Below are 16,358 nucleotides of genomic sequence, written 5' to 3'. Positions count from 1 at the left end.
TGTATATGTTGCCCCTCTGTATTCTGGTGCTATTTGTCCCCCCCCCCCCCCCCCCCCCTTGTCCATGTGTTTGTGTTCTTCGTCTCCTCTCGTCATTTTGTCATTGCCTCAGGTATTTCTTTCCACCTCTGGATCCACCCAGAGCAGGGTCCAGGTATGGTCACCTGCTGCCTCCTTCCTCCCTCATAGAGCACTGTGATGCTGAGCCTGTTCAGCCTCAGCAACAGGCTCCTCTCCACAGACTCTACTCTAGAGCTCTGCTGCCCTTACCGGAGACTGAAGGGCAGTGATGGGTGTGGTGGGTCATGGGGATGGGTAAGGGGCACACAACTCAATTAGTTTCTAATGAAGTAATAATTTCGAATGATTTTTTTGGGGTGGATTTTTTTTCTCCACAATTTAGCTGAGTATTTAAGGAGCTTTTTTCCATGCTTAAATAATCTGAGAATGTTTCCATGCATTTGTAATGAATTGTATGTGAGGACTGAGGAGTTGTGGAGTCACAAGCTATTCAGGAAATAGATGTTACATTATATGTCAGGATAGCCTTCCTAGCTGCACAATTTATACAGGCCGTTTGATCACCATTTTTGTTCCTTGATATGTGCTAGTCTGAGAATTTAAGAGATAACGGTGAATTTACCACATTTTTCTGTGTAGCTTTGTATGCTAATGCATTATGCTAGTCAGTCATCATTTCACTACTATGTGAAAAAAATGCTCATATCATTGGTCTTGCAGAAAGCTTATTTCTACCAAAGCGAAATTTTCAGGAATTAAGAAAAGAACACGTTTGTTATTGTCTTTTTTTTTTTTTTTACTTTTTATGTTTTATAAATTGTTGGGCTTAGTTGTAGGACCATGACACTTTCCCCCCTTTTTTCTGGATTTTTCTCCCATTTTCTCCGCAATTGTACTTGCTGTCCCGGTCATTGCTCCACCCCCTCTGCATGTGCAGTCGCCAGCCGCTTCTTTTCACCTGACAGCGAGGAGTTTCGCTGGACGTAGCGCATGGGAGGATCACCCCAGTTCTCCTCCCCCAAAACAGGGCCCCCGACCATCCAGAGGAGGCGCTAGTGCAGCAAACTTAAGCTGGAAATACTGCTGCCGGGATTTGACGAGTGCATGCCAGTTCTACACACATTAGAGAATGTCTGCAGTTAATTAGCAAATAAGGCAAAAATGGAGATGGAATTAATCTTCTGCAGTACACTGACAAACTCAACCATCAGAATATGCAGAGGGAAGACTGTTTATATTGATCATTCAGTGTTTATTGTGTCATCAATGCACATGGTCAATGAAGTCGGAATAAATGTCATGATATATTAAAATGTTACTTTGCTCTTCCCTTATACACAAAAGTGTCAACACATTAATGAATGACTTTGACTAACTACCATGTGAAACAGCCACTGTTGTCCAGAAATAACCCATGATTCAGTATCACGCAGTCCTTTCATTGAAAATGGAGCTAGTCCACAGTTGCTTTGACTCCCTGCGTTTGAGGTAGCCTAGTGGTTCAAAAGCCTGGCATTTTGGATGACCTGGGTTTAAGCTCTTTTTGCAAACATACCCTGCTGAAGTTTCCCTACCTGCTCCAGAGATGCTGTTCCTTAGCTCAGTGATTCCCAAACGGGTACATGAGCAGCTTTCAGGGGGTACTTGGAAAGATTGGGGATTACAATTTACTTCCAAAATGATAAAAACTATTCCATGTAATTTTATTGGCCAATCTTGGTAAAACATGACTTTTTTTTTTTAATTGTATTAAAAGGGAGTCATTCAAATGATTACCATAGTAAAAATTTAATATGAGTTTAATTTAACAAATTTAGAATAATTGACACGCATGAGTGAGGGGGTAGCCTACTATTGGCATGGCAAAACAGCTCAAGGGGTAGGCTACATAAGACAAACAAGTTTGGGAAGCAGCTGATCCTGACCTTGACATCCCTGGAGGGGGCAAGAGTAGGCTACAGTTCATATGGGGATCTGTAAAGTATTCACATTATTACAGTGTGTGTGAACTAAAGCTAAGGATGTTTCCTCTCAATTTTACTCTTAAGGGGTATGCTATGCATGTTGTGATGGTTTTGTCATAACATTTCATTTCATGGCCCACTCAAATGTCCCCTTTCGTTACATTAGGTGGCTCAAAAACTAGAATGAATGAGATGGCAATCCTCTCAGCAGGCAGCTCTGCAGTGCAAACCAATGCATTCTTGCAGCTGCTCAGCAGAACACATGATACAATAATAAACTAGCCACTTGGCAAGTAACAATCATATTGCATACATATTTGAAGTTAACATACTGTGTGTGGTGGCAAAATTTGTTTTGCCTATAAACTGGCACGGGAAAATACCTTGATTTTATATTTACATTATAGTACATTACTGGCATCGTATGTTTATTGCTAGCATCTAAAAGATAAGCACCCTTCATTCATCTTGTGTCGACCAATGAGAAGATCCACAGGAGCTGATGACTGACACCAAATAACTGATGCTAGATGAATGTCTGAATTGTTTTCAAGTCTGTCCAAAGCGTTTGGAAGTACAACATAATGACAGGTACGTCGTCCTATCATCATGCACATTTTTCTTCCTCTGAATTTATTTGTCCAATCAAATCAGTTTAAATGTTACTAAGGTACCGCCCTGCCTGGTGACGCGAGGTTCCGCCCTCATGAAGTGACGCTCGCGCGGGCTTCCTGTGCCTTCCCTGGGCGCTGCTTGATTGATCCCAAACTGTCGTGTTTGTTTGGTATGCGTGTTTCTTAGTAATAATGAAGTCTGCAATCACACTAAACTATGAGTTGGAGAAGAACCGCTGTCTCAGCCGCCGTCGACTGAATGTGAGTGAATTCTAACTAAGCACGACTTTAGTTACATTTTGTGTTGAATTTACCAATCTTGTTTTTTTTGTTACCATCTACATTAGTGCAGCAAGTCTATCTAGCTACTCAACTTTTCCACTGTGACGACTGACGAGTATGGCTGCCTACGAAAATAAACACGTCCGTTTCAAACGGTCGTATAATTGGGCCGAGGTGCAATGATTGTGATGCAGCTCAAATTTGGAGCGTGTGAACGAGCTTGACAACTTGCCCAATTGTTTTTAGCCACTAGCTAACGTTAGCGTTAAATTGTTAGCATAAATCAGCAGCTCATAGTCCTTAGGCCAGCTCTAACGCAAACTGCAAAAAACGTTGACTCACTGACGATAACGTTAGTCTCTAAATGCCTACGTTAACATTCCCAAATGCGTTTTTGTGCCGAGGTTGACACCCCGACGTTGTAACATTAAAGAAAGTGCATCACCCGACTAATGACTCTGGAAGCCCAGCTCAATCTCGATTCTTCACACCCTGGAGGACGTTATATTTACATAAATTGTTGGCTTATGTTTGTTACTGTATTACGATAGTCCTTTCACTAACCCGCCCTTCTTTTCTCTGCCCAGACATTACAGGTGATCAACTACACCTGAGCTGAAGTCAAGCCACATTTGGCTATTCCTCCTCCATTGAACAACATGGCAGACACTTTTTTTAACTTGGAAGATGATGCGATCCCCAGTTTTCTCTGCAACTCTATGGACAGCACCAGCAGCCGTGCCACGCTGGGCAATCTGACATTGTGCTCCGGCCCAGGACTGCCAATTGCTGCCTCTACTGTGGCTAAAATTAGAGTTGGAGCTGACAACAGGTGGGGGCCATGTTGGTGGTATGAAGGGATGACATGTGGCTTCATGTAGAAAAATATTGCTCTCATCATGCATCGAAGCATGACACAGTTTGACTAGAGTGAACAATAGGAGGCTTTTGTTTATATCAGCTGAATTAGTATTCAGCTGATATAAACAATAATAATAACAACAGTAATAGAAATGCATAATTTACAGCAAGACTAAGGTGACCAGACTTCTGAAATGAAAATCGGGGACATTTCCAGTTCTGCAGTCAATATATAATTAAAATATCCAATGTTATTATCTACAGTATGACATAAAAAGGGGGCAATTCTGGTTTCATGTATTTTGACCTGATGGTCCTGTAATAAACTATGGTTCAGGCTGATTGATATCTCTCCAAAATGCCACATTAAGACATCAAGACCTTGAGGAACACCATAGAACAGGGGTGCCCAACCAGTCGATCGCGGTCTACTGGTCGACCGCGGACTGACCCCAGGTCGATCGCGTCAAAAATCGATTATTATTTTTATTTTATTTTATTTTATTTATTTTTTTATAATCAAATAAAAATATAATGGAAGTACATGCAGTTGTTTATTTTAATTATGGATCATAATACAATGCAATTCCAAATGCACTTTTATTTTAAAAGTAGCCACACAGTGAGAAAAAAGAAAGTGAGAAAAAATAAATCATGTATTGGGGGGGAAAAAAGTGATGCATCGATTTAAGATGCATCGAGATGCATCGATAATCTTAATCGAATCGAATCGTAGGCCTCTGAATCGTAATCGAATCGTGAGGCCAGTGAAGATTCACAGCCCTAATGTCAAGTGGTTGTGGGACAACGAGAAAGTGTTGTGAGGTTAGTTACTGCAGGCTGGAAACGATGTGTGTGCGTTTGCGATGTTGAAACTGGACTGGAAAATCTCGGGAGGCTGGCTACTTGAAAAGTAGATCTTGGGTCAAAAAAGGTTGGGCACCCCTGCCATAGAAGATTAATGCTGTGTGTCAAAAACTTTTGACATTTGACATTTAGACTCTAGTGGGCTCATTTTTAAAGCTCTAGTGACTAGAGCCTCTGAAAGACAGTAATGTCGGCCATGGATGGGGGAGTAGAAAATAGGGGACAGCTCCAGCCGGGGGCAGGTCCCCAAAAACGGGGACTGTCCCCGGAAATCGGCGACGTCTGGTCACCTTAAACGTAAGAATGCATTCTAACCAAAAACATCAAGACATGCCAAATATAGAAATACACTTCAATTAATGCTGGTTTAGTTCAGCCAATAACAGGAAGGTGCTGCAGCCATGAGATGACTACTATCAGAAAGAAATTCCCCAATGGTTGAGAGCTGGACTGGGGAAATATTAGCCTGGTATCCAGCCTCGCATGAATCGCAGTTGTCATCACTCTTCATATGGGGTCTGGACCCAAGCTCATCCACTTGCGAGTATTCAGAACAGATACTGTCCGGGACACCTGATTGGCTGGTCGATGTAGGCGGCAGAACTTTAATCTTTAAACATTACAGATGACGCATTACAGAGCGCTGCAACAACACACCTGTATGTTAAAGAGCTAGCTGTTAGCTAAGCCCACTACTGCTGCTGTAACCACACGATTAAAAACACGATTTCAGACGGACAAGCCCGTCTTTATTGTCACACGATTACACACATCAACACATGCACGGAGGGCCACAAACACACACATGCTGACGGTGGCCGGTGAAATTTGTCCTCTGCATTTAACCCATCCTGGCTTGTCCTTTCCTCCGGGGGGCAGGCCAGGAGCAGTGGTCGCTTTCGATCACGATCTGATCTTCTGCATGTTTTTTTTAATGGGGGGGGGGGTTATATACGGAGGAACCCCCCTGGGGGAGCACGGGGAGAACATGCAAACTCCACACAGACAGAAAGGCCCTTACGACGAGATACCCCACCTGGGCAGTAGGCACTGAAGATATGGGGGGAACACAACCACAGCGCCCGCAGTGTCCCAGACGAGAATCGAACTCAGGACCTTCTGACTGCGAGGCGACAGCTCTACCACTGAGCCACCCCCCCCCCACTGAGCCACCGTGCCCCCACTTCACAGACCGGGCTCAAAACGCCAGTTTCGTTTACGTTTAGCTTATTAACACATTGAGTGCCAAGGACGTCTGTGGACGTCCTAAAAAAAAGTAACGAGAAGTGCCAAGGACGTCTGTGGACGTCCCAATATCATAATTCATATTATTCCATAATTCTGCTGTTTAAGGTCGTACCCAGCCAGTGAGCATGAATCCCTTCAAGGGATCACACGGCGCCACCTTAAAAATCTACAAGGCAGCTGCGTCACCCTAAAACCTTGGCGCTCAGATCCTTTACTTTGTGCAGGAGAAAGCCGTGATCAAAGCGAAACCGATGCATGCTGCAGCCAGAGCCATATAGATTGCTCTGTCTGCAGCTGACAGTTGGCTGCGATCCGCGCCCACAACTGAGCTCCTCTGCCTCTGTCTATCTGTCTGCATATAGTTTCTCCACACGATTACCCGCCAGAAAGGCAGCACCCGACGCCGAACGGCCAAACCTTTTCCTGCACTCCCGTTTGGCATTTCCTTGTCGCGCTGGGATCCGCCCGGGAGCCGCCGTCAGCCGCCCGGCGCAAAAACGGAGGCTGCGAAAATAGACTGTGTGCGTGTGGGGAGGAGTTTGCAGCTCAGGGGGGGGGGAGGGGGGGAGAGGGGGGTGGGGCACGCAGGCTGCACAGAACTACACCACGTCACTACATCAGAAAATATTAGCTAGAGTCAGTGAATGTGCTTGAAATTAGAGTGCAAAAAGTATTCATAAAAGTGACTTTATCTTGAAAAGTAAAAAAAGACAGCAGAAAACCCTTGAAAGTGCTCTTCTTTCAGAGGCTGTCATTTCATAATGGAACTGTCTAGAAACAAAATGTCTTCTTTGAAAGAAGCAGGAGTGTCCAATGTTTCATTAGAGTCCAGCCCTGTCCATATAGCCCTAATAGAAAAAATTCTATAGCTGTTTTCAACTGAATGGAAGTGAATCTGGCACAGGCTCCAGACAATTTTACTGAAGCGCTGTGGCACTCAATGTGTTAACACATTCACTGCCAGCCGTTTTTTTTTTACTGTAGGTAGCTCCTGCCAGAGGGTTTTTTTGAGGATTCTGGCTCATTTTACAAGAGCCGAGGATTATTTTCTGCTTGGACTTTGTGAACACAAAGTTCACAAAAGTACTACCGTAATAGAATGTGTGCTTTCTCTGTCTAAAAGAGTTAGTTTGTAGAGTTAGTAGTTATGTAGATATTAGCCGTTGAGTACAGCATGGTTTCAGCGTCTGAGACTGAAAGCTGAGATAATCGCAGTTTTGTGAAATTCAATCAAACAGGCAGAACAGTCACTTTAACCATTTATTTTTGGCATCAGTGAGAGATCAGACATCTAAACAATATAGTTCTGAACGCCCTCTCCTTCAAACTCCTCCCTCCGTGGGTGTGTCTGGTGGCTTTCAGCAGCGTTTGTCACAAGCGAGTTTCTACTGCCTGTCTGAGCAGTGAGCAGCCTCCCTCCCTGGCGGCCCCCTCGTCGGCGAGTGTGGATGGGGCTCACTCGTTTCTTGGGTTTGAGAGCTTTGATAAAGCTTTGTGCGATTCTAGGCTTTATGCTGCGTGTTTCAAAGTGTGTTTTCCACCCAGTCTATTTTTGGAACCCCCCACCGTTGTGCGCCCGTGTGCACCAGCGTGAAAGCGTTTTCGCCTACAGTATGAGAATGAGGCTCGTTCGTTTCTGGGTTTTCGGTTGAGCTCAGCTGGAATGAAGCTGCGTGCGATTCTGCGCTTTCTGCTGGTGTTTCAAAGTGTGTTTCACCCATAATCTATTATGCAAATTTGCAATCCCCCCCCGCCAGCTCCCAGCGCGATAATGCGCGAAAGCGAAAGCGTTTTCGCCAATCCATTTTACAGTATGAGAGAATGATTTCCTCGCGCGTTCCCCTGCAGTTTTGGCTCTGCTTTTTCTAGTCTGGAGAGCACTGTCGCCACTTAGTGGGTCGGTGGAATGGGTTGTACACGTTCGGTGGCTCCAATATTTTTATAGGAGACGTGGGGGGCGTTGATCCACGTCCCACCGTCAAATTTTTTTTTTTTTTTTTAAGACGAGATATCTCGTCATTGGCAGTCAACCGTTGGATTTTGTAAGACGAGATATCTCGTCAATGGCAGTGAACGTGTTAAGAAGTAGCTGTTTTTGCGTCCTGGTAGCTCACCTGGTAGCACGCATACCACGAAGGCTCGGCCCTTCGCGCGGCCAACCCGGGTTCGAATCCGGCCTGCGGTCCTTTGCCGCATGTCATCCCCCCTCTCTCTCCCCACCTTTCCTGTCTGCCTACTCTCCTATATAAAAAATAAATAAAATAAAGGCAAAATGCCCCAAAAATAATCTAAAAAAAAGAACTAAAAAATAATCTTAAAAAAAAAAAAAAAACTACCGGTAGCTGTTTTTGTCAAAGTAGTATTAATATCCTGTGCTCTTGTTTTACAGAGGGGATGCTGTTGAAGCATCATATCTGGAGGGTGCACAGCTTCATTTGGCCAACTCACAGTCATCTGTTGGAGAACAGGGAAAGTTTGCCCTCAGTTTCAAAGATCACATGTGAGTATCTACATAATTCAAAATGTTTATGCATTGTGCACTGTCATTGAAGCGGCTGTAGCTCAGGAGGTAGAGCGGGTCGTCCACTAATCGCTTTGGATTAAAGAGGTCGGTGGTTCGATTCCCGGCTTCTCCATTCTGCATGTCGAAGTGTCCTTGGGCAAGACACTGAACCCCAAATTGCTCCCGTTAGTGTGCCAGCACCCTGCGTGGTAGCCTGCCACCATCGGTGTGTGAATGGGTGAATGTACCTACTGACTGTAAAGTGCTTTGGATAAAAGCGCTATATAAATGCAGGCCATTTACCATTTAGGCCATGAAAGCGATGGAAAAAATATTTGATGTCTCTTATTTCTAATTCCTATTATTACATTATTGCTCCTTACTATTCTTTATAATTTGAGTACTTTAGAAGTCATGTGATTAATTAATGTTGGATACACTGTGTTACTCTAAGTAATGCTGACTTTAAGGTTGTCAACTAAAGGCCATCCACATCCAATAAATTGTTAGTTCAGTACAGCTTGTGCTGTTATTTTTCTAACGCCGGCATTCCACTGGTTGCATTGCGTTGCTTTGCGGCTGAGCTCCGGTTTTGCTCCGTGCTCTGTGCTGCGGCAACACTCACTGGCTGCGTGTAGAGCACGTCACGGCTCAGCTGTGCCAGACAGCTAGAGTGACGAGACCGACAGGTTATCACTGTAAAATCGAGCGAGACAATTTGTATGTGGGATAAATACAACGACAAACAGGCAGAAGATCATTGTTCCCAACTGGAGGAGCAGAGGAGGGGTGGACTTGCTTGGTGTTGTCCTTGTAAAAAGGATGTGTTGTGTCATATATTATTTTGTGGTTTTCCACTTCAATTATGAACTTTTCCTCATACATATTTGTCCTCTGGCTTGATATTGAATGCTGTAAACACCTCTGCCCTGTTGATTTCATGCCTGGCTCCGCCCAACTTGCTGCGGCTTTGCTCCGTCATCCGTGAAAAATAGAAGCCTTGCGTATCTTTTTCGGAGAGCTCCGGATCGTCGGAGCTGGGACGGAGTAGACACGCAACGCAGCGGAGTAGGTGGGAGTTGACACAATGATTAGAGTGGAAACGTATCGGCTCCGATGCCGTACCGCAGCGCAGACGGACCGAACACGGACCTAGTGGAATGTAGGCGTAATTCATCTGAAGAAATTCTTTCTGCGTTTTTGGATGCACTTTGTCATATCTAATCATGTAAATGATTGTCCAACCATACTTTTCCATATTATTTCTCCTTTATGTGTGGTACTGATTATATCCCCGTCTACTCCATAGGGAGAGTGCATCCAGAACCAAGCCCCTCCCAGGGACAGCTGAGAAGAGCAGCCCGGAGAGCAACGGCGGTGACAGTGACCATTTCAGCGGCAGTAACTCAAGCTTCCTGGCCAATGAGAAGCTCATGTCTGTGGACAGCATAAACAGTGATATCACAGGTATGACTCGCCCTCATCTTACACTACCTGGATTTGATTAATACATTGTATTAAGTTCTGCTTAGTTTACATAATTAATTTGGATTAGAGAGTGTACATTTTTATGCCTCCGCCGGCGATAGCCAGGCCAGAGGCATAATGGATCCGGGTTGTCCGTACGTATGTCCGTCCGTCCGATGTTCGTTAACGCGATATCGCAGGAATGCCTTGACGGAATTTCATCAAAATTGCCTCAAACATAGACTTAGACTCAAGGATGATCTGATTAGATTTTGGTGGTCAAAGGTCAAGGTCACTGTGACCTCTCGAACGCCATTTGCAAGCTTGTTAACGCGATATCTCAGGAATGCCTTGACGGAATTTCATCAAATTTGCCTCAAACATCGCCTTGGATGCAAGCATGAACTGATTAGATTTTGGTGGTCAAAGATAAAAGGCCAAGGTCACTGTGACCTCTCGAACGCCATTTTCAAGATTGTTAACGTGATATCTCAGGAATGCCTTGACGGAATTTCATCAAATTTGTCTCAAACATCGACTTGGACTCAAGGATGAACTGATTCGATTTTCATGGTCAAAGGTCAAGGTCACTGTGACCTCACGAGGCATAAATCTGCATTGCGGTCGTTCTAGTTACAGATTAGATCTTGCAAAAAAGAAATCCTGCAGAGCTGCTGAGCTACACCCACCTCCCTCATGAATTATTTACTTTCCTCAAATCATGGCCTTTTTCAGATAAAATAACAGCCGATAATCAGGCTTTGTTTTTGCCTCTGAAGCGGAGCTATTGTTGCACGCTTGTGACGTCACAGCCTGCGACTGCAGCACTGCCTGGCCAAACATGGCTGCTGCCAGTATGTTGCTGTTTTTCAGTTTCAGATGATCACTACGCTATTGCAATATGCAATCCATGTCCCGCATGGATTCTGAAAGGAAGGGAAACTGCTAAGCTGGCATTACGTTAAACCGAGTGTTGCACAAGTTACTTTCAAAATGCAATATACTACATATTACTAGTTATTTTCATTTGAAAGTAATAAGTTACTTTACAATATTACTGTCTGTGTAGATTAACTGGTAAATGACTTATTATCACACTACTTTTGCATTGCTTTCACCTAAACAACAGCAGAAGCAGAATAACATTGCTGCCCCCGAACCATCCCGAGAAATAATGTCAACCGCCTTGGAAGTCAGTTTAAACAATCCAAAATTCTAAATGTTATTCTTTTCCTTTGTTATTGTCATCTGTAGTGTTTATTTGCATAAAAACAGACAGTTTGATTAGGAAATTATTGTATCTTTATTTGTGCTTTGATTTAAACAAAAATGGAACTCAATTTGTAACTTGAGTTACTTGACAAAGTAACTGGCATAATATTACTGAAATCCTATTGTAATAAGTTATATTACTGAGTTACTGCTAAAAGTAATATATTACATGTAATATATTACTTTTGTAATGAGTTACCCCCAACACTGCTTAAACCAAAGCTGGCGATGATGCAGCGGATTTGTTTGTTTACGTTAGCTGTTGTTAGTGAGTGTTAGCATTAGCTCACGTAGCGCGGCCTACAGTTCAGGCTTCCCCGCTTGGCAGACAAACCGCTTGTGATCAAACAGTCCTGCAAAAGCACTTCATACTCACAGAGCTGGCGTAAACATATAGAAACTAATGGAAACCCCTTTACCCGAAATAAAACGTCCAGGGATTGTGTATTTAACTCTAAAAAACAACACGCTAACCGGGAGTCCCACTATAAACCAAAGGGACTTTGGAGTTGAGTTAGCTACTGCAGCTGCTGGACAGAGCCATTTAACAGAGCCAATAATAAGGAAAACAAAAGCACAGTCGCGCACACTAGGCTACATAAAAAGCATCAGTCAACATCACATAGTGTCTTTTCATTAATCTGGTGGCAGCATTTTTCAGTAAAAAGTGAAACGACACAGATGGTTTATAGTGCCTGCCCCATTCACTGGACCCAGGCTATCATTCACCGAGAACTGGCACCAATGCAAAATTCGAACAGATCAGTAACATGACAATGACAAGAGTTTAAATTACTATGTCTTTTGTCATTGTGTTTTATCTGCAGACTAAGCAATCATTGGCTTTCGGTTCTATAAAAGTCTTTATTTTTGTATTGACTATAATTGAGTGATACACTTTATTAAAACAATCATATTATATCAGAAGTGTTCTTTGATTTGTATTCACAGTGATGTCAGTTAGATTTGGTTAGGTCAGAGCTATGCTCACTACATCTGCCTTTTTTTAACCCGAGGTGTGCATAAAATACAGGTTAAAAACGGGGGGGGGGGGATATATATATTTTATTATAATTATTGGAATATCGTATCGGCCAGGAGAAGCAGATATTTATCGGTTATCGTATCGGTTGAAAAAAATCCATATCGTGCATTCCTAGTTTAACACGTTAACTGCCAGCGACGTATGCATACGTCAAGCAGAATCCAACCGTTAACTGCCAGCGACGTATGGATACGTCAAAAAAATCGTTTTTTTTTTTTTTGACGGTGGATCCTTGATCTGGCCCTTTTGCATCTTCTATTATACTGTTAGAGCCGCCGGGCGTGTGCAATCCATTCCGCCGACCCACTGAGTGGCGACGGTGCTCAGACTATTGAGTGTTGTTTGGCCAGAAACGCACGCATTCCAGCTGAGCTCAACCGAGGACCCAGAAGCGAACGAGCCTCATTCTCATACTGTAGGCGAAAACCTTTCACACGGGCGCACCCGTGCGCCGGGGGCTTCCACAGGTGGACTGGGTGGAAAGCACACTTTGAAGCGCGCAGCATAAGCCTAGAGTCACACAAGGCTTCGTCAAAGCTCTCAACCGAAAATCCAAGAACGGATTAAGCCACATCCATGCTCGCCGACGAGGGACCGCCAGAGAGAGGCTGCTGCTCACTGCTCAGACAGGCAGGAGAGACTCTGGCTTGTGACTGACAAACACGGAGACACGCCCACGGAGGGAGGAGTTGTAAGGAGAGGGGGTGCGGGTGCTGCTATGGAGGAAATTACTGTTCAGAACTATATTGTTTATGTCTGATGTCTCACTGATGCCAAAAATAAATGGTTAAAGTGACTGTTTGATATTGAATTTCACAAAACTGCGATTATCTCAGCTTTTTGTCTCAGACCCTGAAACCATGCTGTACTCAACGGCTAATATCTACATAACTACTAACTCTACAAACTAACTCTTTTAGACAGAGAAAGCACACATTCTATTAGTACTTTTGTGAACTTTGTGTTGACAAACTCCAAGCAGAAAATTATCCTTGGCTCGCGTAAAATGAGCCAGAATCCTCAAAAAAACCCTCTGGCAAAAGCTACCTACAGTAAAAAAAAAAAGGCTGGCAGTGAATGTGTTAAACATGGATGTTTTCTGATCACCAGATGATGACAGTGATTTGAACAACCTGCCTGATGATGAGTTGGAGCTGTACTTCAATAAGCCGGTCCCTCCTGCTATGCAGAGAGGCAGAGTGGAGGGCCAAGAGATCCCCGCAGCAGTAAGCCTCTTCTCTGTTTTTTGATAAAAGTTGTAGTCAGCACTCGTAAGTTATAGTTGGTTACCAAACAGTTGAATTCAGTGATGTTCTTGCATTTTTTTTCATCCACTTTTTCTCTTCTTGATATCCCCATTAATAATAAATAATTTGTTGTTCATAGGGACTGACACGAGTCTCTGACAACACATCAAACCCAAGTTCTACAGAGCCTGAACAGTACAGACAGCAGTTCCTTGATGACTACGATCAGGTGAGAACATGTACACACCGTTGTGTACACCCTTGTGTTTTAATATGCTGCGTTCACCTCGTATAGGAAAGACTGTAGAAAGATTTTCCCACTTGAAAATACTCTTTAGTGGGGCTCACCATAAGGCTCAGTCCTTCCCGCAGCAACTCAGGTTTGAATCCGCCTGCGGTCCTTTGCTGCATGTCCTCCCCTCGCTCTCCCATACCTTCCTGTCTCTCTCACTGCGTCTGTCCAGTAAGCATGAAAGAGCCAAAAAATAAATAAATCTTAAAAAAGAAAATACTGTTTAGTTCTAATATGTATCATTGATTAAATTCATGAGGGTTAAGTGTGGGGAAAAGTGTACCAAGGGGAACTAAAATTTGCAGAAAACGTTGGCGACTTCAAAACGTTGCTTGAACCATTGAAGTAATTCCACTGGATGTGATTACAGCATTTTCATTCCTATTCTCTAACACCTATTGTTAAAGACCCTGGAAACCGAAATCCACAAAAACCTTCTAACTGTAATTTAGGGTCTTTAATTGTAAGCCTCAAAAAGTTTGAGACATTAGTTTCAACCCAAATCCTAAATATAGCCATTTCAATGTTTACAATTTTTCTTGAGGCAGGTTTGAATTGGGCGGTGCTTAACGGCTTCAGACAACAGGCGGGAACAATCATAAAGTAGCTTGCAGTTGTCCATTCTACAAAACCTTCGTGCCCCTGCACTCCCTGCACTGGGACTGTCTGAATGGGGCCGGCCGTGTCAGAGTGCTGCTCTGGGGACGGTCCTCACCTCCACGGAGACACATTTCTTTAAATGCGTGTTTCAAAAGTCTGTACATTAAACACATTATGCTCATGTTTTTGGATCTGTTGTATCTGGGCTATTTTTGATTTATTTTACATTTATAAAACAGTCAGACTGAATCTCTGAGCGAGCCCGCTCCACTTTCACTTTCTCTGATTGGGTCTCAGCAGAGCTGGAGAGACCAGGAGAGAAATGATATCAAATGAAGTAAGTAGGCTACACTGCCAGTGTTTTGACCACATTTCTTGACCTATGTGGTAAAACTTAAGATTTTTAACTGTTCGGTCCCAGTGCGGAGTGCGCGCGCGATCTTCTGCGGTCTGCCTCGCTCAAGATTCGTCCAGAATTTAAGGAAGTAGTCGAGCCAGCAATCCACCCGCTAGGCATATTTTTTACCGGCCAAAATTATATATTGCATTTCTTATGCCTCCGCCGGCGATAGCCAGGCCGGAGGCATTATGGATCCGGGTTGTCTGTCCATACGTACGGACATACGTACATACGGACAACCCGTACGATGTTCGTTAACACGATATCTGAGGAACGCCTTGACGGAATTTCATCAAATTTGTCTCAAACATAGACTTCGACTCAAGGATGAACTGATTAGATTTTGGTGGTCAAAGGTCAAGGTCACTGACCTCTCAAACGCCATTTTCCAGCTTGTTAGCGCAACATCTCAGGAATGCCTTGAAGGAATTTCATCGAATTTGCCTCAAACATCGCCTTGGACTCAAGCATGAACTGATTAGATTTTGGTGGTCAAAGGTCAAGGTCACTGTGACCACTCAAACGCCATTTTCAAGCTTGTTAACGCGATATCTCAGGAATGCCTTGACGGAATTTCATCAAATTTGCCTCAAACATCGACTTGGACTCAAGGATGAACTGATTAGATTTTAGTGGTCAAAGGTCAAGGTCACTGTGACCTCTCGAACGCCATTTTCAAGCTTGTTAGCGCAACATCTCAGGAATGCCTTGAAGGAATTTCATCAAATTTGCCTCAAACATCGCCTTGGACTCAAGCATGAACTGATTAGATTTTGGTGGTCAAAGGCCAAGGTCACTGTGACCTCTCGAACGCCATTTTCAAGCTTAACGCGATATCTCAGGAATGCCTTGACGGAGTTTCATCAAATTTGTCTCAAACATCGACTTGGACTCAAGGATGAACTGATTAGATTTTCGTGGTCAAAGGTCAAGGTCACTGTGACCTCACGAATGCCATTCCCAAGTTCGTTAAATCGATATCTCAAGAACGGCTTGATGGAATTTCTGCCAATTTGGCTCAAACGTCGACTTTGGCGCAAGGATGAACGGATAACATTTTGGTGATCAAAGGTCAAGGTCAATGTGACCTCTCCAACGCCATTGTCAAGTTTGTTAACGCCATATCTCAGGAATGCCTTGACGGAATTTCATCAAATTTGCCTCAAACATTAACTTGGCCTCAAGGATTAATTGTTGGAAAGTCTGATTAGTCACCTTTACAACGAGGTACAACTTGTAAGGATCGTGCATTCGTGGAATGAGCAACACAGCTAAACGTGTGGGTAGCGCCCGCAAAAAAGTGCCAAAATCCCCTGCAATATTCTTCTGTTGGTATTCACTCTTGTTTTGAGCTTCAAGCGCTGGCAGGTGTGTGCCAGTCATAGGTGTGCAAAATTTGGCTAGGTTGGTGACCAGCAAGTGGAGGAGGTGCCAAGCTGTTGTGGCTACGTATGGATCTTCCACACTCTACTGAGGTCCCTGGCGGTGTCAAATGAATAAAGTGTAAAAATGGCCAATATGTGTTGTTTTGTCCTTATTACTTATGGAGAGTGCAATCCACCCAGCAACTCAAAATGAGTGAATTACAACAGAAGAATATTGCAGGGGATTTTGGCAACATTTTTTGGGGCGCTACCCACACGTTTAGCTGTGTTGCTCATTCCAGGAATGCACG

General features: G+C 43.7%; 1 protein-coding gene across 3 annotated transcripts in view; it reads left to right on the top strand.

Moving 5' to 3' along the window:
- Positions 1 to 2,729: 2,729 nt before the first annotated feature.
- The window catches only part of cep192 (centrosomal protein 192), an 83,523-nt gene continuing 69,894 nt past the window's right edge, over positions 2,730 to 16,358 (top strand). For all 3 annotated transcript variants that reach the window (XR_014552532.1, XR_014552533.1, XM_083633268.1), the window contains exons 1-6: positions 2,730 to 2,860; positions 3,469 to 3,713; positions 8,247 to 8,357; positions 9,670 to 9,827; positions 13,255 to 13,370; positions 13,531 to 13,620. Coding sequence is in view for 1 of the 3 variants with exons in the window: in XM_083633268.1 (XP_083489394.1) it covers positions 3,541 to 3,713; positions 8,247 to 8,357; positions 9,670 to 9,827; positions 13,255 to 13,370; positions 13,531 to 13,620 (648 nt within the window). In the remaining 2 variants the exon portion in view is untranslated. The remainder of the gene's footprint in view (positions 2,861 to 3,468; positions 3,714 to 8,246; positions 8,358 to 9,669; positions 9,828 to 13,254; positions 13,371 to 13,530; positions 13,621 to 16,358) is intronic.

This window comes from Poromitra crassiceps (genome assembly GCF_964638095.1).
Source record: "Poromitra crassiceps genome assembly, chromosome: 1".
NCBI classification, from domain to species: Eukaryota; Metazoa; Chordata; class Actinopteri; order Beryciformes; family Melamphaidae; genus Poromitra; species Poromitra crassiceps.
This window is presented reverse-complemented; position numbering and strand designations above follow the sequence as displayed.